This window comes from Amblyraja radiata, chromosome 8 (genome assembly GCF_010909765.2).
Source record: "Amblyraja radiata isolate CabotCenter1 chromosome 8, sAmbRad1.1.pri, whole genome shotgun sequence".
Lineage (NCBI taxonomy): Eukaryota > Metazoa > Chordata > Chondrichthyes > Rajiformes > Rajidae > Amblyraja > Amblyraja radiata.
In genome coordinates, this window is record NC_045963.1 from 47013500 (window position 1) to 47037194 (window position 23695).

At 43.6% G+C, this 23695-nt stretch overlaps 1 protein-coding gene across 7 annotated transcripts in view; it reads left to right on the forward strand.

Moving 5' to 3' along the window:
• Positions 1 to 23695, forward strand: part of ltbp1 (latent transforming growth factor beta binding protein 1) — a 285919-nt gene that overhangs the window by 201141 nt on the left and 61083 nt on the right. For all 7 annotated transcript variants that reach the window (XM_033025818.1, XM_033025817.1, XM_033025819.1 and 4 more), the window contains 2 exons: positions 6581 to 6706; positions 14577 to 14720. In XM_033025818.1, the coding sequence (XP_032881709.1) occupies positions 6581 to 6706; positions 14577 to 14720 (270 nt within the window). The remainder of the gene's footprint in view (positions 1 to 6580; positions 6707 to 14576; positions 14721 to 23695) is intronic.

Consider the following 23695-nt stretch of genomic DNA (forward strand, 5'->3'; position numbering starts at 1 on the left):
GAGTTTAGAAGAATGAGAGGCGATCTCATTGAAACATATAAGATCGTGAGGGGCCTTGATCGGGTGGATGCACCGAGGATGTTCCCAATGATCGGGGAAACTAGAACTAGGGGACATAGTTGCAGAATAAGGGGGGGCTCTTTTAAAACTGAGATGAGGAAGAACTTCTTCACCCAGAGGGTGGTTAATTTATGGAATTCACTGCCCCAGGGAGCAGTGGAAGCAGAAACTTTAAATATATTTAAGACTAAAATAGATGTTTTTTTAGCTGCCAAGGGGATAAGGGGCTACGGGGAGAGGGCAGGGATATGGACCTAGGTATGGTTAGTATAGTAAGACCTGTGTGATCTCCTGGACAAGTGTCGATCGCCTAGATTGGGGTCGGAGAGGAATTTCCCGGATTTTTTTCCCGAATTGGACCTGGGTTTTTATCCGGTTTTTTGCCTCCCCCAGGAGATCACGAGGTTTTTGGGGTGGAGAGGGGTGATAGCGGTATAAAGGGGAGGGTAGTGTCTTGTGTTCTGTGTCTTGTGTCTACTGTTTGTGGGTAAGTGTGTCTGTTTAGTGTTCAGCCATGAGCGAATGGCGGTGCGGGCTCGACGGACCTGGTGGTCTACTCTCGCACCTACTTTCTATGTTTCTATGTTTCTATGTTAATTCATTACCGAATATGGAAAATTACCACATCTTCCACTAACCAAAATGGCAATGCTGGAGTACAAAGCTTTACTCCCGCAATTTCAGATGATGCAAGCTTGTGCACAAGATTCCCCACCAATCCACCTTCGCCAGGAAACAGCAGATGCACAGACTCCATCCTGTCCTGGTCAAGATTGCAGCTCTGCTACAGATGCATCTGAAATACATTAATAATTCCTTAGGAAGTGGTCAAATTAGGCCAAAATGGATTAATGTAGAAAAGATGTGAATTTGGGCCGAGGATCAACATTACTTGATTTAATAAGCCGGTGGTGGCCTGTGCATGCAAAACATTTTTGTGTTGTTTTTGAGCGTCCTTGCAGAACATTCCCTCCATTATGGAAGATGAGATCATTTGTGAAGACAGAGAAAAAAAATTAAGATTCCTTTCAGAGGAAAAAGTATCACAAAGGCTCTTTCTGATCATTTTAGTTGGCGACCGTACAGTCATGCTGACTAGTTTCATAAAAACTACCATGGAAGACATTTCCGCCTCATTCAATTCAATTCAATTCAATTCAACTTTATTGTCATTGCACAAATACGAGTACAGGTACAACAAAATGCAGTTTAGCGACTGGTCATAGTGCAAGATAGTAGAAATAAAAATACAAAATAAAAATACAAATAAAAATACTGGTTAACAATGTGTGGACTGTGGATGAATTAAACTGGTACATAGGCAAATAAATGTATACAAATGGGAGAGTCTAAAGATAGCTAGTGACGGGACTGTGAGTTCAGCAGTGTAATGGTGTTATTGAAAAAGCTGTTCCTCAGCCTGCTTGTGCGAGACCTGAGGCTCCTGTACCGCCTCCCTGATGGGAGGAGGGCAAATAGTCTATGGTTAGGGTGAGAGGGGTCCTTGATGATTTTCCCGGCCCGTCTCAGACACCGTTTTCGGTGGAGGGCATCCATGGCAGGGAGCGGGGCACCGATGATGTGCTGAGTGGTTTTCACCACCCGTTGCAGTGCCTTCCTGTCAGCTGTGGTGCAGCTGCTGTACCATACCGTGAAGCAGGTGGTCAGGATGCTTTCGATGGTACAGCGGTAGAAGTTGGACAGGATCTGGGGGGACAGGTGAGCTTTCTTGAGCCTCCTCAGGAAGTAAAGGCACTGCTGCGCCTTTTTGATCAGTTTAGTGGTATTGAGGGACCAGGACAGATCCTCTGAGATGTGTACCCCGGGGAATTTGTAGTTGGAGACGCGCTCCACCTCAGTCCCGTTTATGTGGATGGGGGTATGTCTGCCACCTCTGGTCTTCCTGAAGTCAACGATGATTTCCTTCGTCTTCTTAGAGTTGAGGACGAGGTTATTATTGGCTCATGATATTTATGCATGGCAATGGTAATTTAACATCAGCGAATGGTCAGTGGGATTTTGCTTGATAGTGATCCATCAAATCGATAAAATAACACAATGGGATTTCACTTATTCCACACTGGTTTCTGGTTTACTTGTCAAACTAAGGACTTTTTATGAGCTCCATGGAACGTTTTATCCAAGCAGGTAAAAATCTTTTATACCTTGCAAGTCTACTTATAAATCGTGAAAATCCAATGGAATTTATCAGAAATGTGAAGATAAAGAGCCTGATAACTGCAGTATTTTTTAATATAGCAAACAAACTTAGATGATTGCTATTATTTTATGGATAACTAATAGAAGTAATAGAATCATACCGCATGGTTTCTGTGGTCTTTAAATCGGCGAGACCATGCTGTGTTGGTACCCTGTGACATGATGAGCCAAAGGGCTCAGATCTGACACATCTGACTCTGCTTTACAGTATAAAGTTTTATATTGGTTCTTCTGAATATTTCAGCATCAATGCATTATGGGAAACAACAGCTGAATCCATGTTTGAATGCTCGCTATGTGCAATCTCTTCTATGCACTCGTTCATATCAACTATTCTGTAATTTTAGTTTTGGTTTAGTTTAGAGACAGCACGGAAACTGGTCCTCGGTCCGCGTGCCTGTGTGCAAAGAAACATTTGAATTTCTACAGCACTTTTCATAGCTTGTACGTTCTAAGGCAAGTGAGTAACTCCTGTAGTTGTTTCTCTAATACAGGAAAATGAGAATCACAACACAACACGCACCTGCCAAGTGCAATAAAATAATGGCTAGGCAATGATAATGCATGGATGTTGACGAGAAATCTCCTTGTCTGGCTGAAATAGTGACCATGGGACCTTGTCTCTAAGTGGGCAGATGCAGTCTCAATATCCTGTCTGTTGTGTATCATATTTGCCAGCGTGGCTAGAATCCCATTGGAACTGCATTGTAGCACCGGCATATATTATGTGTTCGGTTATGAGTGAGAATGGAATTGCGTAAATTTCCCAGTGATGATTCTGCTAACCCATTCAATTTTTTAAATCGTGTCCTTGTTTGACTTTGTGCTGTTGGAACATCAGATGCAAAATTATATATTTTGATGTCCCTACCCAATGTGCTGATCAGTGAGATTCCCCACACAGTGGGGTACCAATTTCCACTATCTTGGGACTACATCTGAAGTCTCCAGATATTTTTGGGTTGCACATTCAACTCCAGAGTTGATTTTGATTTTGATTTTGCAAAATGAAAGATGATTGTCTGAAAGCAAATACTACAAGCAATAAATCACATGAGTCAGAGTTAAAGTGCCATTGACAAAGTGACATAATTTCATCCATGAAGGAAACCAGATCTTCTTGAACTACTTATATGTTTTGTGTTCAAAGTTTTAAAAACTTTTCTAAACCTATTTCCACCTTCATAGCACAGCCTGATATTCCCCGACCCCAATTCCTTTGCTGTTTGCTCCTTGGCTTCATACTTCCAATGTACAGCCGACAGCCTCTCTGATACTCTTCACGGTAAATCTGAGGATATTCAAAATCTGCTGCTTTGCGTCCGGACACATTTCCACTTGTATTTCCCCATCACACTTGCACGCTGACGTATATTTGCTCCTGTGGTTTTCAAGGTTTCTTTCTTGTTTTCAAATTACTCCCTGCCTCTGTAATCACCATTATCCCTGTCAACTCCTGAATTCCTCTAATTCTGGGCTCCAGTTTATCCCCAAATCCACCACTGCTGGCGATACTAAAAATGCCAAGGCTCTTGACTCTGGAATTCACTCCTGAAATATCTGTCTACCTCCCTCTCTTTCAGATGCTTCTGAAAATCTCTCTCTTCGGTCAAGTGTTTAGCCATTTACCTAATATCTCCTAATGTTGCTCCTTGTCAGGTTTTGTTTTAATAGTGGATTTTTTCGCCACTTTGATATTTGCCGATTGGTCTTACAAATCTGGGATATTTTTCACATTTCAGGAAGGGCCCTAACCCAAAACATTGCCTGACTATTTCCCTCCACAGGCACTGCATGACCTGCTGAGTTCCTCCAGCACTTTGTTTTTTTGCTCAAGATTCCAGTATCTGTAATTTCCTGTGTTTCCCTTTATATTTGTTCTTCCAATGTTTCATTGTTTAGCAGGTAAGGAGGTAGGCTGGCACATGTTGTTGCTATAACAATGCAGGAAGAGTGAGATTTAGTGCTCTGCCTTGAATGGCCCCCAAACCTCCCTTAGCCTACCATCTTTCATTAAGGTTCCTGGCTCAACCTTTGCACCATTCCGCAGTTGCACGCTTGAGACCAGTGGAGATGGGTGGCGGCGAGGTTTAATGCTGCTGTTCTCTGATACCTTGCTGTTTTTTACAGCTAGTGTTGTAAGCAGAATGCTTAAGTGAAAAGATATTGTCATGAGTTTTGGATTGGCCATGTCCCAAGGTACAGCATTTGCTTAGATACCCATTTTATTTTTCAAGTATTGAATTTTGGAAGCAGAACATACATGCTGATGGGTAAGGAATGATTCAAGTTTTCAGTGGAATAAATTCCGGAGGCAAAGGGCAATTGAAATAGAGAATACAAATGTGACGATCGCACTCATAGTGTATCTGACTGGGGATTTTTCCTTGCCCAGAACAACTGGAGAACAGTGATTTTAGTATATGTTAAAACAATCGCACATCAACGTTATGTGTAGGAAGGAACTGCAGATGCTGGTTTAAACCAGAAATAGACACAAAAACTGGAGAAACTCAGCGGGACAGGCAGCATCTCTGGAGAGAAGGAATGGGTGACATTTCGGGTCGAGAAGGATCTCCCCAAATGTCACCCATTCCTTCTCTCCGGAGATGCTGCCTGTCCCGCTGAGTTACTCCAGCTTTTTGTGCACATCAATAATATTATGGAGCAAGACTGAATTAGAACTAAGAACAGAAAATGCTCGAAACACTCAGCAGGACAGAGGCAGCATCTGTGGAAAGGGAAAATGAGTTGTTTTTGGTTTAAAACTCTTCATTAGAGCTGAAGAAAGGTCTCTGACTGAAAGGTTAACTGACCTGCTGAGTGATTCCAACATTTTCTGTTTTTAATTTCAGATTTCCTGCATTGTATTTTTTTGATTTTCATTTACTGTTAAACTAGAAATATTTGGACTTATTTTCAATATGATCCTGGAAACAACTGCTGGTCCGACCTCAGAAAATGAGCAGGTACCAACGACACTAGAGTTTGCCTTAAGAGAAATTGCTGCTTTCTGAGCTGTGATGAAAGAACTCACATTTGGCATTTGCCTACTGGAATTTCTTGATGCATTCAAACACTGAGCCATTCTTTACTCAGTATCCACATAACAGGTTTGTTTCACTGACAGTGCCAGACACTTTGCAGAGAGCATCTCCTGCCATAGTACCGCTGCCAAATGGCACAGCTTAAACCATTTGCATTTTAGTGTAGAAACTTGAAGAATTCCAGTATCTACCATTGGAAGCCTCCACCATGCGGATTGCCTTTATTACTCACGAGGATCTAGTACGCTGTCCTACACATTAACATTACAATATTGTATTGAATTAAGTGTTGTGGTTTAGCTGCAGGGGAAACATGGTTGCTGTGGATGGATTTAATCTTTGGTTTAGTTTAGAGATACAGCGCAGAAACAGGCCCTTTGGCCCTCCAAGTCTGCGCCGACCAGCGATCCCCGCACACTAACACTATCCTACACACACTCAGCACAATTTACAATTTTACCAAGCCAATTAACATACAAACCTGTACATCTTTGGAGTGTGGAGGAAACCAGAGATCCCGGAGAAAACCCATGCCGGTCACGGGGAGAACATATAAACTCCACACAGACAGCACCTGTAGTTTGGATTGAACCTGTAAGGCAGCGACTCTAGTGCTGCGCCATCGTGCCACCCTCAATCTGTCTATTGTGTATAAACTCATCAGCAACTGTATGTAGTTCCTGGGAAATGGAATGCTCAATTTACAGTAAATGACTTATTAATATATGTAATCACAGTTATTTTAAGTTTTTATTGTGTGTTGATTACTGTTGAAGATTAAAACATTTGCATTATTTATTAATTTTATATTGCCTTGTTCCTTGCAGAGACAAGAAAATAATCTGAAAAGTTAATTTTCACTTGAGTTAACTTATTTATAAAATATCAATAAGTTTCTTCCACAGCCATTTCAATTTTCTGTGAGTCCACATCCCGCTGGCCATCAATTTAAATTAATAATGTTGATCCCCAATCCTGCTATTTTGCCACACAGAACTATTCACGTGTCTTCAGTTCACTACATTCACTGCGATTCATCAGATTGTACAGAAATATTTACAGTCTCCTTGAATTTTGAATTCAATGCCAGTTCTGGCATGGATTTTGAACCTTTAGCCTGACAAATCAACGTCACATCTTCCAACGTATTGCAGTCTTTCGCTCCTGTTTACCCCCATCATTTACTGACTATTATTGTAACCATTTTTTTATTCAATAGGGCTAGACTGATCATTACATTGTTTTATTTGCAGATGTTAATGAATGCACGAGTGATGCCATCTGCAATGGTCATGGTTTCTGTCAAAACACAGTTGGGTCCTTCCGCTGCCTCTGTGACCAGGGCTATCAGGATCTACTGGATGGAAGAGGGTGTGTTGGTGAGTACCTGTTCTTTTCCACATGATGCCTTACCACCTTTAAACTAAACTGCAGCTCCTGTACAAGGGAGGTAATGTCTCACAAATCTGACTGAAATGTTTTGAGGTGCTGAAGGCAGGATGATAGATGGCGTCAATATAAACTTTAGAAAGGCTCATGACACGGCTAGACAAGAAGGTTAATGTACTAGGAGGCATCCTACAAGGCTGGACTGGATACAAATTGGTTGGGTTATACTAACTAGAAAGTTGTGTTTCTGGATGGATGCTTTACTGTCTGGATAAATGGTCACCACACATTCAGTGCAGGGATTTTTGTTGTTGTATATAAATGTTTTAGATGAGAATGCAGGTGAACTGATTAATAAGTTTGCAGATGACACAAAAATTGGTGAAGTCACAGATAATGAAGAAGATTGTTTCAAGGTAAAGAGATGCAAAAGTGCGAAAGTTGGGCGGAGCATTGATAGATGCAATTTAATTCAGACTGTTGCGAGATATTGTACTTTGGAAGGTCAAATTCTGTTAGGACATGTATAATAAATAGCAGGGACCTTAGCAATGTTGATGTGCAGAGAAACGTTGGGGTACAAGTCCACACATCCCAGAAAGCAGCAACACCTGTGGACAGGGGAGGGAAGAGCCAATTGGTATGTTTGTCTCCATACATCCAGGCATTGAATGCAAGATTTGCAGTTATACAGAACAATGGGCGGACTGCAGTTAGAGTATTGTTTTCAGTTCTGCCCGCCAAACCACAGGAATTATGTTTTATCAATACAAAGAGTGCAGGAGAGATTCACCAAAATGTTGCCTGAAGTAGAAGGCTGTAGTTGTAAGGAGTGATTGGATAGGCGGGATTTATTATCACTTGGACATAGGAAGCTGAGGTGTGACCTTACAGAGGTTTACAAAGTCATGAACAGGAACCTGCACGTCTTTGGAGTGTGGGAGGACACAGGAACACCCGGGGAAAACCCATGCGGTCACGGAGAGAACGTACAAACTCCGCACAGACAGCACCCATAGTAAGGATCGAACCCGAGACTCTGGCGCTATAAGGCAGCGACTCTACTGCTGCACCACCTTGTCGCCCAAAATTACTCCTCCTAGGGCTGTTTTCCCAGAAATGTGAAAGGATAAGGAGTAAGTTGATTTCCGCTTTCAAAATAAAGAGGAGAAAATTTGTTGGAGTTCATGGAGAACATTGTTTCTGGTCAATAAGGAGTCAAGGACTGGGGGGCAGGATCTCAGAATTAGTGTAGGAAGGAACTGCAGATGCTGGTTTAAACTGAAGATAGACACAAAAAGCTGGAGTAACTCAGCAGGACGGGCAGCATCTCTGGAGAGAAGGAATGGGTGACGTTTCGGTTCAAGACCCTTTCCCAGTCGCGACCCAAAACGCCACCCGTTCCTTCTTAAAATTAGAGTTGGCCCCTTTCAATAGCCCTTTTTTTTAAGATGTATAGTGTAACTGAAATTTTTGTTGAGGCATGAATTCAGGCTGCAGCTTAGATCATCTGTTTCCCCATGCAGCCAGCCTGCTGCACCTGGCAATCACAGGTGGTCTCCAAACCAAGCACAAGCCAGACATGAGTTTGCTCAGCTGGGTGCTAGCCGGCAGGCAGCATGGTGAGCACAGCGCCAACACTCCACCTTTCAGAAGTGACGTTAGGAAAGACTGAATGTGTAGAGGGTGTATAAGTTTGGCATTCTCTTCATGAGGCTTGTGAGCCGGTGCAGCGATGCTGCTGTACAGCACACGCTGTATCTCCAGTATCTGGCCCAAGTATCCATCCTCCGCACACATGCTTTTGCAATGTCCTTGGTCAATCGCAGAAGGTAGAATAAAGCATGCCTTGATAGTGATGATTGCCATTGGGAATCCTGACAGAACTTTCTAATCAAACCATTGCCTGTGGGGGGAATAAGGAACATCTGTAACTTGGCAGCGTCTCATCCAGGTCAAGATCAAATCATTTCTCTCAGAACGTAGCTGTTGGAAAATTGTGAGAGGACGACAGTTCTTCGGTTATATTGGCCTTGGCGAATAGTCTTGGCAACGCGGCGAAGTACAGCAATCTTAAAAGCCATCTTAAAGCTACAGAAACCGAATACTTTAGGGGGGGAAAAAAAGAACCTGCTTATTACACATGAAGAGGGTGATAATTTGTATTTTGCTGCAGCTGCTGCTGCTGAAGCTCGTCAAATGGAATTTACTTTCTGACATTTATGAAGCATAATTAATCCAATGTGAAAGCTGGGTTTATTTGTTAAAAAGAAGAGATGAAAATGTAAATCTGTAAGGATGAAATACAAGTCTGGAACTTAACTCGGCTGAGAAATAGGTGACCACAAAATACCTATAGCCGGAAATTCTGTCTGCTGTTTAATACGCACACTCTGCGTGGCTCGATAAAATACCTTCTTAAGCAAAAAAGCTCTGTAGACATTTGGCTCGTTTTGCAGACTATTAAAGAAAAAAAATTGCTTTAACTGGCTAAATACTCCTCGCACTGTCAAGATGTACAGTATATATCTCAAGTGAGAAATCCCAGTGCTCCAATTACATTCTGGAACATGGTACAACTGAAGTGTCGATCAGTTCTTTGCCTGTGTGCTGCTGCACAAACCGCAGGCTTAGTTAGAATGACTGAAGTACCCAGTTAGAGACATTGAAATTCCTGTAAAAGTGGGGGGTTCTTCTTGGGACGTTCATAGCCCCTGCCCTGCTCTGCACTGTGGCTGACACAGGGCACCACCTCTCAAATAAATAAGGTGATTGAGGTCAGGGTTTTTTTTCCAAAGACAGAGAGCACCTGCCCAGAAAAATAGCAGACAAACTGAGAGGGTCACAGACAAAAATGGAAATCTTTCACAGCTGCTGTGCTTGTTTCAAAAAAGTATGTCTAAACCTCTCCAGCACGGCCTTAAGCCTCCCATGGCTGAAGCGTGGAAATACATTAATTATTGTCTTGGTGGAACCTGTGGTTGAGTTGAGAGTTTAGTTGTTGCCCACCAAGTCCACACTGATCATCGATCACCTTTGCACACTAGTTCTATGTTGTCCGACTTTCTCATCTGCTCCCTGTACACTCGCAGTGATTTTCGAAACTTACAAACCCACACAGCTTTGGATGTGGGAGGAAACCAGAGCAAACCTGGCGGAAATGCACACGGTCACAGGGAAAACGTGCAAACTCCGCACAACAGCATCCGTGGTCAGGATCAAAACATGCCCACTGGAGCTGTGAGGCAGCAGCTCAGCCAGCTGCGCCACTGTGCCATCTTGGCCTGCAGTTTAAAAGAAGCATTTTGACATGAGTTAATTTTGGACAGTAACATGCACAATTAATCATTATTATCTTATTCATTATATTACAGCTGATGCCCTCTCACAATATCACTACTTTCTGCTTTCCAATCCTTTCTTTATTGCCATCCTCACTATTCTATTGAAAGTTTAGCTTCACTGGTTGGCATCCAGGTCTTAGAGGTGCTTTGATCGAACTTTCAAATGACTGAGGATCTAACGGGGGAAGCAATTCCACTGGTTCTGCAGACAGGAGTGATTGGAATTTGAAATTCTTGTCTGCAAATAACAAATTCATATTTGGTCAGTTGTTCATTTTAAATTGTTGAATGATGGTTTCTTAATGGATTAGGAGATATGCAAATTGAGGGGGGGGGGCTGCTGCAAGGCGAGGAGTTAGGCTAGATCAACCCATCTCTCTCTGAATGTCCAGACAGTCTCTAGGGCCAAATAGCCTGCTGCCGCACTGATGCTTTGGACTTCCTCCAAATTCGGTCTGAAACGTTATGATAGCAGAGTACTTAAAGTAGTATCAGTCCATATCAGTCTCTGTATGGCATGCAGCATACACACATTAGAAGCAGTGTAATATAACCTGCCGGGGTCAATTCAAACTTTAATGGCAAGCCCAAAATAGCCTATTTATTGCTCTATTTTTAAGCCAAGAATAGATGATCTTATTGCTGTCTTTTTACAATCTGAAGATCTTCTGCTGCTAGCTGCTAGTTTTGGAAATGGAGGGCCTCTTGGGTGGCATTAACCGTTAACGGAAAATAAATGTACTCTAGAATGTGATTCAGTGGCGTAAATAGCAGTCCATCTGTCACAAGCTCAGCAGTGCATCATTCACAATTCTGCCAGCATTGTCCTTCCTTCCTTTACCATTCATCTCGACCTCCAATGCTGTCTGTTAGGACTTGACTGAGAGGATGAAAGTTGCCTTACAGAGGAGAGTGCACAGTGGAGATATAATGTCCTTCCTATCAACATGCGCATTTCACAACTTATTATGAAAGGCCATTCACGCCTTTCTGCCATTCACTGAATCTTGCATCACTTGTACCTGAACTGGGCTCACTTGTCTGTGATCCCAAATCTCGTTGTGTCCCTCACCCAACTCACATCTATTCACACAGTCATGGATGCAAACTTCACAGTCATTTCAGGAGCAATGTTCAGATTTCAATACAAAGTTGAGAGTAAAATGTGCCTCCCGATTTCACTCCAAAGTGTTCTCTTGATTCCCTCATTTGCACAGGTGTTCCTCCAACACATTTTAAATACATGATTTAAGGTTCTTTGACTTCCTTTTAACCAGGAAGAATCATTAGTCCATCGATTGTAAATTATCCTCATTACTCAGCTCTTAAAGCTATGGACCGGATCAATGCAGTGGTATTACAAGAGGAGTATATCTTTCTAGTCTTACTTGTGAAATGCAACTCACTTCTCCTGGAGAAAGATGGGGTGTGGAATGAAACGGGCCTTTCAGCCAACTTGCCCATCCTCACCAGGATGCCCCATCCTCACTAGTCCCACCTGCCTGAGTATGGCCCATATTCCTCTAAACCATTCCTATCAATGTACCTGTCCAAATGTTGTTATAGTGCCTGCTTCAACTATCTTCTTTGGCAGCTTATTCCAGGTACTTACCACCATCTGTGTGAAAAAGTGGCCCTCAGCAATGGATACCATGCAACAAAATCAATGTTCCCTGTACACGTAACAATAAACTAAAACTAAACATGGAACTAGTGTACGGGAGATCAATGGTCGCCGTGTCCTTAATGGGCCGAAGGGCTTGTTTCCATGTTGTATCTTTAAACTAAACTAAATTAAACTAAGCTCTGTGCATGTACCATATCTTTTCACCTCATGATCTTATTCACCGCTATAGGATCACCCCTCCTCATGCGCTCTAGGGAATAAATGTGTACCCTGTCCAACCTCAGTCCTGGCAATATCCTCTTCTTTCCAGCTTAACAATATCTTTCCAATAACAGGATGACCAAAACTGAACACAATACTCCAAATGTGGTCTCACCAACGTCTTGTACACTACATATGTGGGGCTGAGGTATAAGATCAGTCAAGATCTTTTCGAAAGCCAGAATAGGCAAGAAGGGCAGAATGGTCCTGCAATGAAAGGCAAGCATATATTCCTCCAGAGGCACAAACTACACATGAATGGAAATGCATGCTGGTCGCATAAAAGCCCTGTATAATTATAATTACCCTGGCTGGCACAGCCTGGCATTTCCTGCAATATATTAAATTATTTCAAGAACATTTGGAGAAACATCACAATAGAACGATCACATGGAAGAACAAGGATAGAAGTTGCAAGGGAATGCCATTGTCTCAACCTCTCAGGGGGTGGTGGTGGAGGCCGAAGCGATTGTGGCGTTTAAGGGACTTTTAGGTAGGCACATGGATATGCAGGGAATGAAGTGATATAAATGATATAAAGGCAGATAAAAGTGGTTCTTGGCACTATGTTCGGCACAGACATTGTGGGTCAAAGCACTATTCCTACGCTCTATTCTATGTTCTACTTGTTACACTCCTATAATGGGTCAGAGCAAAGTTTTATGCAACTGAAATATTGCCACCACCTATTTGAATTGAGTTCCCATTGAGAAAAGACCAAAATTCCATTGACGATTTGATTTATTTTTCTACCTATGCAGTGGTTTGAGTGATAGACACCTACTGTAAATCCCTTTGCTTCTCCACAGCACCAAGTCACGCGGCATAAAGAAAATATTTCAATTTGGCATCCCCAGATCCAAGCTGGTTAATACGCAAACGGACACGAAGTGCTGGAATAAAGGGCCTGTACCACTAACGCCACTTTTCAGCTCGAGGGCACTTGCCTGAAAAACCTCGAGCTGGATCGACCGACCGCACACACACACACACACTCCCACACAAACACATCGCAAAGGCGGGGGCCAGGGAAAGCGGGGGAGCGCTGTCTGATATTCACACCCGTGATGAACAGGAAGGTAAAAGATGGCTGGCACAGTTACGGTAAGGGGGATAGAAGGGGAGAGGGATAGAAGGGGTGAGAGGGGAAGAGAAGGGGAGAGAAGGGGGGGAGAAGAAGTCGAGACACGTTTAAGAAGCCAGACAACTTTTAATAAAGTTTAGCGGGCATTTAACATTACCGGCCGGTTTTCCTTGGTTCTGAAAACTCCAATGAGCCAATTAAAATGTCCGGTCAGCAAAGATTACCTACGGCTACCTCGACTGCCTAGCGACTGCCTAGCGACCCCACTCCACTACATTACGAGTTCAAAAGAACTATACCGAACAATTTTTACTTGCGGCAAAATTTTCAACATGCAGAAACATTTTCCTCAACCTGCTGCGAGTTTGAGTCGAGCGCAAACTCTTTTAAACTCGTAGATTAGGTCGCCGCAGTGGGACAGCCCCTTAACTCAGCAGATGAGTCGGGCCAGCCTGAAGAAGGATCTCAACCCGAAACATCAACTTTCTGTTCTTCTAAGATACAGCATGGCCTGCTGAGTTATTACAGCACTTTGTGTCCTTTTTTTGTCACTTAATAAGGCATTAAATGAAGTATAAAAGCTCCATGCACATCTTTGCTCATTTGGCTAAAGAAACAGGAAACATCATAACCCACAGACACAAAATAAAACAGCTCGTGTGAGTCTATGGGTGGTCTATCAATGGTGAGTCAATCGATTGTCGGTTTATTGAACGCCTTAACAGTGTGCAGCAGAAAACACTGAGTGAACGCAAAGTGTTTCACAATGTGCACTGTTAAGGCCTCCAATAAACGGACTTGTTTGATAGACTCATCACTGATCTACAAGCTGTTATATTTTGTGTCTGTATATTTAAGATCAGGTGATAAAATGTAGTTACTGCAAGCAATTCAGTGGTAATTCCATGTCCAAGTGTGTTAGGTGGTCTTTTGTTCTGGATCTGTTGATAGTCCTGAGAAAGAAAAATCCCGAAAAGACATGCACTCTGACCCAATGTGTGTTGCTGGGGCTGGTAGTTTGTGTCTAGGCCAGATGACCACCTGGTGGGTCTATGCCTTGGTGGGCCTGGAAGAGGAAGCACATGTGTCCTGGGTCCTTGTTGACTTCTTGTGGAGGTTGCATCTTTCAGTAACCAGAGTTTTCAAAGTTGCTTTTTGAATCTAATCCAAGATCTGGAAGTTCAGTTCCCCCAGGGAATGTCACTTTCATTCCTGTGAAAAAGATTTAAGAGTTTTATGTCAAAAAAGAGGATAACTTCTCACCACCACCTTATTTTGCACTGGGCTCAGATTGTGATGAGTTATAAAATTTTCAAAATATTCCAAGTGCCTATCCCCACCGTTTAACAGAGAGTCTGACTCGAGAGGTATTGAAACAGTAATATGCAGACTGTATATGAGGATGATAGGCAGAACTGAGATTGCCTTTAAGTTCATTATTGCAGCGGTAACTTCAGTCCATCTTGAATTGTTGTAATGGATCAGTGCGCTGTGTGTGGGCTAATCCCTTACCCAATTAATGTTGTTGCTGCGATAATTTCCAGATGTAAATGAATGCGAAATGATCAGTGGAGTGTGTGCAGCAGCTCTTTGTGAAAACGTGGAAGGCTCCTTCCTGTGCTTCTGCGCTGATGAAATCCAGGAATTTGACCCTACGACCGGGGAGTGCCATTTCCCTCGCCCACCAGGTACGGAGAATACAGTAACCTTATCTTCTTTGTGATGCATTCTTTGGGAGGTGGAGGGGGACATAGGCAAGTGGGAACATTTGGAAAGATTTTCTTTGGATCTGTGTTCTACATGTTCACACCTAGCCCAGACTGTAATATATGGTTTCACTACACTTGATAATGGCTGAAATAGTGTTATGGATAGATACCGCGGGCTTGATTTGAAAGCTGAATGAACAGATTTTACTTATATTTCTGTTGGCACTGAAGCACCTTTTGAAATAACAGTAGGCTATTATAGTACACATATACTTCTGAAATGTGCCTAGAGAATGACAGTGATATCACTTTGTATTTGTGTGAAGAATATCTCCAGCCATTTTACACAGCTGAGTTCTTGTTTGGTAGCATATTGGCATGGCTCCAAATCCTGCTTCCTTTCATATCAAGTGAAGTTCCTGAAAGAATAACATATGCTTGCATATTTAATTTCTGACTCCTGATAAGAGATTTTGTATTATTTTCCATCTTGCTATCCTACCTGAGTACTCCAACTCATATTTTCTGTGAGTTCAGTCTTCATTTATTTATGAAACGTTTCCTGCAATAGCGAAGGACCTTAAGTAAGTTATAAGCGCCCAGAGCAAGTAGATGCCACCAGTCTGTACGGTTGTCAGTAATCTCTAGTTAAACTGGAATTGCATTTTTAAAAAATAATCTTGTTGATACAAAACCCACACAGAGACGGAATAAATCTGAGTGGCTGGCATCCATATAGTAAATCTTGCCAGCGTTGTACTTAGCTCAGACACATTCCAACATTCCACGACAGCTATTGAAACTACATTGTTCAACCGAAAGGTGCTATGTAAGTGAAGAAGCTGTATTGGTTGGTATTGGATCTATTTTCCATTCTACTGTATAATTTCTGAGATATATGCTGTGAGCACTTGGGTATTGTGTTACATTTCACAGGAAACATGGAAACATTCTTAGGGCTGAATATTTGAAATCTATCCAAAATTAAGGCAAAGCAGCAGAGTATTGCATCCAATTCTGGTCGTTCTATTTTATAAATGATGTATAGGTCCTCAAGAGGGTAGAGAAAAGATTGACTGGATTGGATTAGATATGTACACTGATTTGTCCTTCTTGGAGTGAAGATTCTGATAGAGAGAAATGCACAAGATAAAACTGAGGATACAGTATAAATATCAGAGAGGTTGGACAGTATATGCAGCTAGGAGGAAAAACACTTTTACTTGGCATAGTAAAAAAAAAATTATTAGAGTGACATTGAATTGGATTGGATTGGTACTGCAAGGGAAATAAGTTGTGGGGCTACAAGAAAATGGGACTGGCAGGAGTAAATGATTATGGAGCAGGTGAGCTTTCTTCTGGGCTAGGATGAAATGGAAGTGCCCCTACTGAAGAAGCATAAACATGCATTAATATTTATCCCTTCAGCATAACGAAACAATTTTACAGCAATCTTTAATGATAACAAAGGTGAGACCAAGCTTCATAATGACAGATGACCAGAGGCTGCCAGGGAGGTAGGGTTGTTCTATATAGCCACAAAGTGTTGGAGTAACTCAGCGGATCAGGCAGCATTTCTGGAGAAGATAGGTGCATGACGTTTCAGGGCTGGACCCTTCTTCAGACTGCTTGTAGTTGGTGTGGGGGGGGGGGGGGGGGGGGGGGGGAGGGCAGAGGGGGATGAGGTGCGGGAGGAGGGGAATGGAAGCAAGAAAAGACCAGGACAAATCAGGGCCGGCAACAGATTACCTCAAGCAAGGAGGTCCCCTGTAAACCGATTGTTGGCTCGCGACAGTGTGATACCATGAGGGCTAATATCGTTCATAAGGTCATAAGGAATAGGAGTAGAATTAGGCCATTCAGCCCATCAAGTCTACTCCCATCACTCAATCATGGCTGATCTATCTCCTTCCTATCTCCATTCTCCGGCCTTCTCCCCCTAACCTCTGAGACCTGTACTAATCAAGAATCTATCTATATCTGCCATTAAAATATCCACTGACCGCCTCCATAACCTTCACAGGCTTCTGTGGCAAAGAAGTCCACAGGTTCACCACCTTCTGACTAAAGACATTTCTCTTTGTTTTCTTCCTAAAAGAACATCCTTTAATTCTCAGGCTTTGACCTCTAGTCCTAGACTCTTCCACTAGTGGAAACATCCTCTCCACATCCATTCTATCCAAGCCTTTCACTATTCTGTACGTTTCAATGAGGTCCCCCTTCATTCTTCTAAACTCCAACAAGTACAGGCCCAGTGCCGACAAACGCTCATCGTTTGTTACGAACTGTGGGACTGATAAAACAACTATTAGTGGGGGGGGGGGGGGGGGGGGGGGGGGGGGGGGGGGGGGGAATGGTGGAAGAGCAGAAGGGTGTTGGAAGGGAAGTGTTTGTTGAGGTTAGCTAAAGTTAGAGTATTCAACATTCATACCGCTGGGTTGTAAACTACCCAAGCAAAATCTGAGATGCTGTTCCTCTAATTTGCACGTGGCTTCACTGTGGTAATGGAGGAGGCTCGGGACAGAAAAGTAAGTATGAGAATAGAAAGGAATATTAAAATGGTTAGCAACTGGGAGGTCCAGGATGCTTTGTCGGACCAAGTGTAAGTGTTCAGCGAAATGGTCGCCGGTCGCTGATGCAGTAGATGAGGGGATTAGAACGGGTGTCAAGGGTTATGGGGAGAAGGAAGGAAAATGGGATTAGGAGGCAAAGATCAGCCATGATTGAATGGCGGAGTAGACTTGATGGGCCGAATGGCCTAATTCTACTCTAACTTGTGAACTTCTGAGGTTAGACGATCTGTATGTGAACCTCTCACCTGGAAGGACTGTCAGGATCCCTGGATGGAGTCAAGGGAGGAGGTAGAAGGACAGGTGTTGTATCTCTTGTGTTTTCAGGGAAAAGTACCTATGGAGGAGGTGAAACAAGGAGATGCGGAGGGAGCAGTCTCTGCGGGAAGGCGGAAAGTACGGCTGCTTCCTAATTAACGGATTAATTAATTATTTTTTGTGATTTTCAACAAAATATTATTTCTTGGCAAATTTACTTTTATTTCACATTTTAGGCTGTCAATGGTTCTTTATTGTCACGTATGCACTGCACAGTGAAATTCTTGCACCCATCGCCATAGTTTGGCGCTATTTCCAAAAGAAAAACAAAAAGTCCGAGGTCTCTGCTGATGTACTGGAGCTCCCCTGGATCCAGGTAAACCCCAGGCTGCCGCAGGGCCTCCTCCTCAGCCAGCTCAGCCAGCTCAGCCCGACAACCAATGTTCCTCACCTCACCCGAATGCCTCTCTGTCCTAGGGGACACCTCTACAGCCAACCTTGAAGGCGCTGGAGGCAATACCCCAGTCTCTCTTCTACTGGCCCACTCCTTGGTTTAGTCGTCACCAGCAGCTCGCTTCTCCTTGAATCTCCAGATTTGGGGCCGAGATCGGTGGCTTCCAAGCTTCCTCCCCAGGCAGCGTCCAACTGGGCCCTACTTCACAGCGGCGAACATAGCCACGGGTGGCCCATCCACTCTGTCTTGCTTTTGGCTGCCGTCCGGTCCGTCCTTTTCTCAGCAGCTTGTCAAAATGCTCGTGGGGGACACTGTTTCCGTTCTTGTTGGACTCCATGGGGGCCCAACATCATGGGGGATTTCTGCCATTGGGACAGATCTCAAAAAAACATAAGGTATCAACAGTCTCTTCAGTCAATGATATGTACAATTTCGTGACAAAGAGGCCAGCAGCACTAAAACCTCTTTCCGGTCCAACTCAGCTAGAACGAATTGTCACGAGTGCTCTGTACACTTTTTCAAGGGTGCTTGGGTATTTCGGCTTGCTTTCCAGGGCAGACATTTCTCGCTTCAATATCTTCAAAATGTCTTGTGGGTTTAAATAAGACTCCACTAGCTTCGGCTTCTTGACATTCTTTCTGGAGAGAATGGCATCAAGCTTTTCTGATTTACTTTGCTTTGTAGCGTGCCCAGTTTGACCATTATCTTCTTCACCATTGTCATCAAATAATTCAAGGTCTTTGCTCTGAGAACTGCCGCATGTAAACATCCCCAGCAATTTTGACAAGATCACTGGTGGGGAGTTCCTGGCAGTCATAATCTATTGGATCATCCATGTACCTGAGGAGTCCGTAAATGCCTGGGTTTCCTCTCTGCTTGATCCTGGCGCGAACAGCTTCATACAGTTTTCTGCCGCTATCACCAGGTTGCTGCTCCAGATTGGTCAGCATAAAATCAAATATTTTGTCAGCTTTGTCTGAGTTGCAATCATGCCGCCCAAGGGCGAGGACACTCATTTCAATCGAATCCAAAGTTTCAGCTCACTCGGGTGCCAGCAGCAATTCAATTTCAGATGGGAAAAGATGAGTGGATGAAAGCTCACAAAGGTAGACACAAAATGCTGGAGTAACTCAGCGGGACAGGCAGCATCTCTGGAGAGAAGGAATGGGTGATGTTATCAGTCTGAAGAAGGGTCCCAATCCGAAACATCACCTATTCTTTCTCTCCAGAGATGCTTCCTGTCCCGCTGAGTTACTCCAGCATTTTGTGTACCTTTGATTTAAACCAGCATCTGCAGTTCTTTCCTACACAAAGTTCACTAAGCACTATTGATCTGACATCTTTCAGTTTCAAAAACCGCCTTAGCATAGTCAGCATTGAATTCCAACGTGTTTGGCAGTCAACGATCAATGCCATCTCATGTCCTTTTTCACCTTTGACTAGATGTTGCAGTAAATTATTTCTCAGGGGTGATTTGTGGAAAAACTTAGCAATTGATTTTTCGAATCAATTCAGCAATGTTGTCAGCAAGTTGAACATCAGCATCCGCGGATGTAGTCAACACACTCGCCGACGGAGTCATCATCGCCTTCATCCTCCAGCGGACACCTCAATCTTCTCTTCATAGATGTCGTCCTCTCCATTCTCATCTTCATCACCATCAGCAGACATGTTACGTGGCTGCCAGTGCAGCACATCAACCATGGCTGAGTGAATGCCATGCAATTGGCACAATTGCTGGAAAACGCCTGATTTTTGACCGAGCTTCGTCATGACACTGGCTCTATAATGGTCAAATTTATTAATGGTCAGTTTTAGTCCTCTTTCCGTAAGCATTCAACTATTGATTCATACCATCTTGAGGCTAAAGGGCTTGGCAGTGTGATGTAAATTGAGAAAAATTTAGTATTCTCTTTAAGGTCCACTCGTCTAAAGTGAATGAAAAGCAGTACCCAGATTCCTGCATGTCTTTCAGCTCCTGCTTCATTTCTTCCTGGATATTTGTTCCAAATTTAATGATTATATCATAAATTCCCTCTCTCCTACTTGGGGTTTTCAGACATTCTGCCTTCCAGCCGTTTTTGATGTCAACCAAATTGATTTTGATTTTGGCCATAGGTGCAAACAGAATTCTGTCTAAAGCTGTCAAATGTGCTCTAACAAACTCAGGCATTCGTGTTGAAATGCAAAAGAATTGTTCCCTGATTTGTGCAGGATGGATGACTTGTTTGAAGGCATGTTTGTGTTCCAGATGATATTTGAATGGCGCAGGGGATGGCTGGTATTTGAATGTAGTTCACAATGCTTACACTTCATTAAATTCCTATTGTTTTTGTTCACAAGAACGTTGTGCCAAACGTCCGACTTGTCTTGAAAATCAATCCAGCTATCCGACATTTTGCTATTTCAAATTTTCTGAATGATTTTGTTCACATTTTTGCTTAGCTTTACTGGGTAAACTGACTGAAAAGTTACCAAACATTTATTTACAAAACACGGTTTTGCGCACCATCCTATTCTAGTACTAGCTTTAGAGGAAAGAGAGTTTAGAAATGTGATCACTTTAATCGATTAATCCGGATTAATCATTGGTGATTATTGTCAATCGCTTTTTTCAAAAAACTGATTCATCAGAGCAGCCTTAGCAGAAAGGGGTGGAGATGGAAAGCATTTTTCCGGGTGCTCCGGTTTCTTCCCACATTCCAAATGTACAGTTTTGTGCTATTGGCTTCAGTAAAATTGTAAATGGCCCCTAGTGTGTAGGATAGTGCTCGTGTATGGGGCTTGCTGGTCGGCACAGACTCTGTGGGCCGAAGGGCCTGTTTCCACGCCGTATCTCCAAACTAAACTAAATTATCTCTTGATGTGGGTTAATGGCAAAAGAATCAAAGATAGTTGATGGGTATATGTGAACATGTAGCAAGGCTATAAGGAGAAGGGATATGATACGAATGGGTCCATGCTGCCTTACAGCAAAGTAATTGCTCTGGTTCATAAGTATGCTGTGGGATGTGGTGTTTAGTGGTGATCTCTTAAGGGCCTGTCCCACTTGGGCGACCTAATCCGTGAGTCCAGAAGAGTGCCTTCGACCTTCAAGCTCGAGGGCACTCGCCTGGAAAGCCTCGAGCTGGATTGACCGGCCAGCTGGATCGACCGACTGTACACACACACACACACACACACACACACACACACACACACACACACACACACACGCACACACACACACTCACACTCACACTCACACTCACACTCACACTCACACTCACACACACACTCTCTCTGGAGGAGCGCTGTCTGCGCGATGAAGAGGAAGGTAAACGGCTGCCACAGAGTACCGGAGGTCCTTTAGAGAGCGCAGGAGAGAGAAGGGAGACAGAAGGGGAGTAGAAGGGGAGAGATGAGGAGGAGAATGGGGGGGAGGAGTGGAGACACTTTTAAGAAGTTTAATAAAGTTTAGCGGGCATTTAACCTACCGGTAGGTCTTCCTAGGTCGGGAAACTCCAATGAGCCAATTAAAATTGGCCAGTCAGCGGAGATGGCCCATGGCTGCCCTCGACTGCCTGTAACTAAATAGCGACCCCACTCCACTGCACGAGGAGTGAAAAAGACCCAAGGAATTGGCGATGTTTCGGGGCAAGATCCTTCTTCGGACTTGAGATCTTGACCTGAAACGTCACCCATTCCTCTATCCAGAGTTGCTGCCTGTCCTGCTGAGTTAATGAAGCATTTTGTCTTTATCTTTGGTGTAAACCAGAACTAAGGTTCCTTCCTCCACAACTTAAAACTGATATTCTCTACCTATTCCCAAATCTGACAGATGGTCAACAACCTGGAATGTTTGTTCTATTTGTGCCGCCACAGACACTGCCTACCCCTTTGAGTGTTTCCATTAGTTTCTGTTTGTGAGATGATGGCGAGTCCAGGTCTTGGCCAGTTGTCTGCCATTGGAACTTGATTTCATTGTTGGATGCTGCAAGCTTTCCTCTCCATTAACTGGCAAATATTCTTCCCTACAGTCAAGTTCAAGTTCAAGTTCAAGTGAGTTTATTGTCATGTGTCCCTGATAGGACAATGAAATTCTTGCTTTGCTTCAGCACAACAGAACATAGTAGGCATTGACTACAAAACAGATCAGTGTGTCCATATACCATTATATAAATACATACATACATGAATAAATAAACTGATAAAGTGCAAATAACAGATAATGGGCTATTAATGTTCAAAGTTTTGTCCGAGCCAAGTTTAATAGCCTGATGGCTGTGGGGAAGTAGCTATTCCTGAACCTGGTCGTTGCAGTCTTCAGGCTCCTGTACCTTCTACCTGAAGGTAGCAGGGAGATGAGTGTGTGGCCAGTATGGTGTGGGTCCTTGATGATACTGCCAGCCTTTTTGAGGCAGCGAATGCGATAGATTCCCTCTATAGAAGGGAGGTCTGAGCCGATGATGGACTGGGCAGAGTTTACTACTTTTTGTAGTCTTTTCCTCTCCAGGGTGCTCAAGTTGCCGAACCAAGTCATGATGCAACCGGTCAGCATGCTCTCTACTGTGCACCTGTAGAAGTTAGAGAGAGTCCTCCTTGACAAACCGACTCTCTGTAATCTTCTCAGGAAGTAGAGGCGCTGATGTGCTTTCTTGATAATTGCATTAGAGTTCTCGGACCAGGAAAGATCTTCAGAGATGTGCACACCCAGGAATTTGAAGCTCTTGATCCTTTCAACCATTGACCCGTTGATATAAATGGGGCTGTGGGTCCCCATCCTACTCCTTCCAAAGTCCACAATCAGTTCTTTGGTTTTGCTGGTGTTGAGGGCCAGGTTATTGTGCTGGCACCATATGGACAGTTGCTCGATCTCTCTTCTATACTCTAACTCATCCCCATCAGTGATACGTCCCACAACAGTGGTGTCGTCAGCGAACTTGATGATGGAGTTCGCACTATGACCGGCTACGCAGTCATGAGTATAGAGTGAGTGCAGCAGGGGGCTGAGCACGCAGCCTTGAGGTGCTCCCGTGCTGATTGTTATCGAGTCTGACACATTTCCACCAATACGAACAGACTGTGGTCTGAGAATGAGGAAATCGAGGATCCATTTGCAGAGGGATGCGCAGAGACCCAGTTCTGCGAGTTTGGTAACCATCTTGGAGGGGATGATTGTGTTAAATGCTGAGCTGTAATCAATGAATAACAGCCTGACATATGAGTTTTTGTTGTCCACGTGGTCCAGAGCAGAGTAGAGGGCCAGCGAGATCGCATCCACCGTTGATCTGTTGTGGCGGTAAGTGAACTGCAGTGGGTCCAGGTTTTTGTCAAGGTAAGAGTTGATTTGCGCCATGATCAACCTCTCAAAGCACTTCATCACCACAGGCGTTAGTGCCACTGGTCGATAGTCATTGAGGCACGTCACCTTACTCTTCTTGGGCACTGGTATAATTGATGCCCTTTTGAAGCAGGTGGGAACCTCAGACCTCAGAAGTGAGAGGTTGAAAATGTCCGTAAAAACTCCAGCCAGTTGGTCCGCACAGGTTTTTGGAACACGACCAGGTATACCATCAGGTCCAGGTGCTTTTCGAGGGTTCACCCCTCTGAAGGATTTCCTGATGTCGGCCTCTATGACTGAGACTGAAATACCATCACAGCGAATGGGGGCTCGGGAAGGCACATCAGTA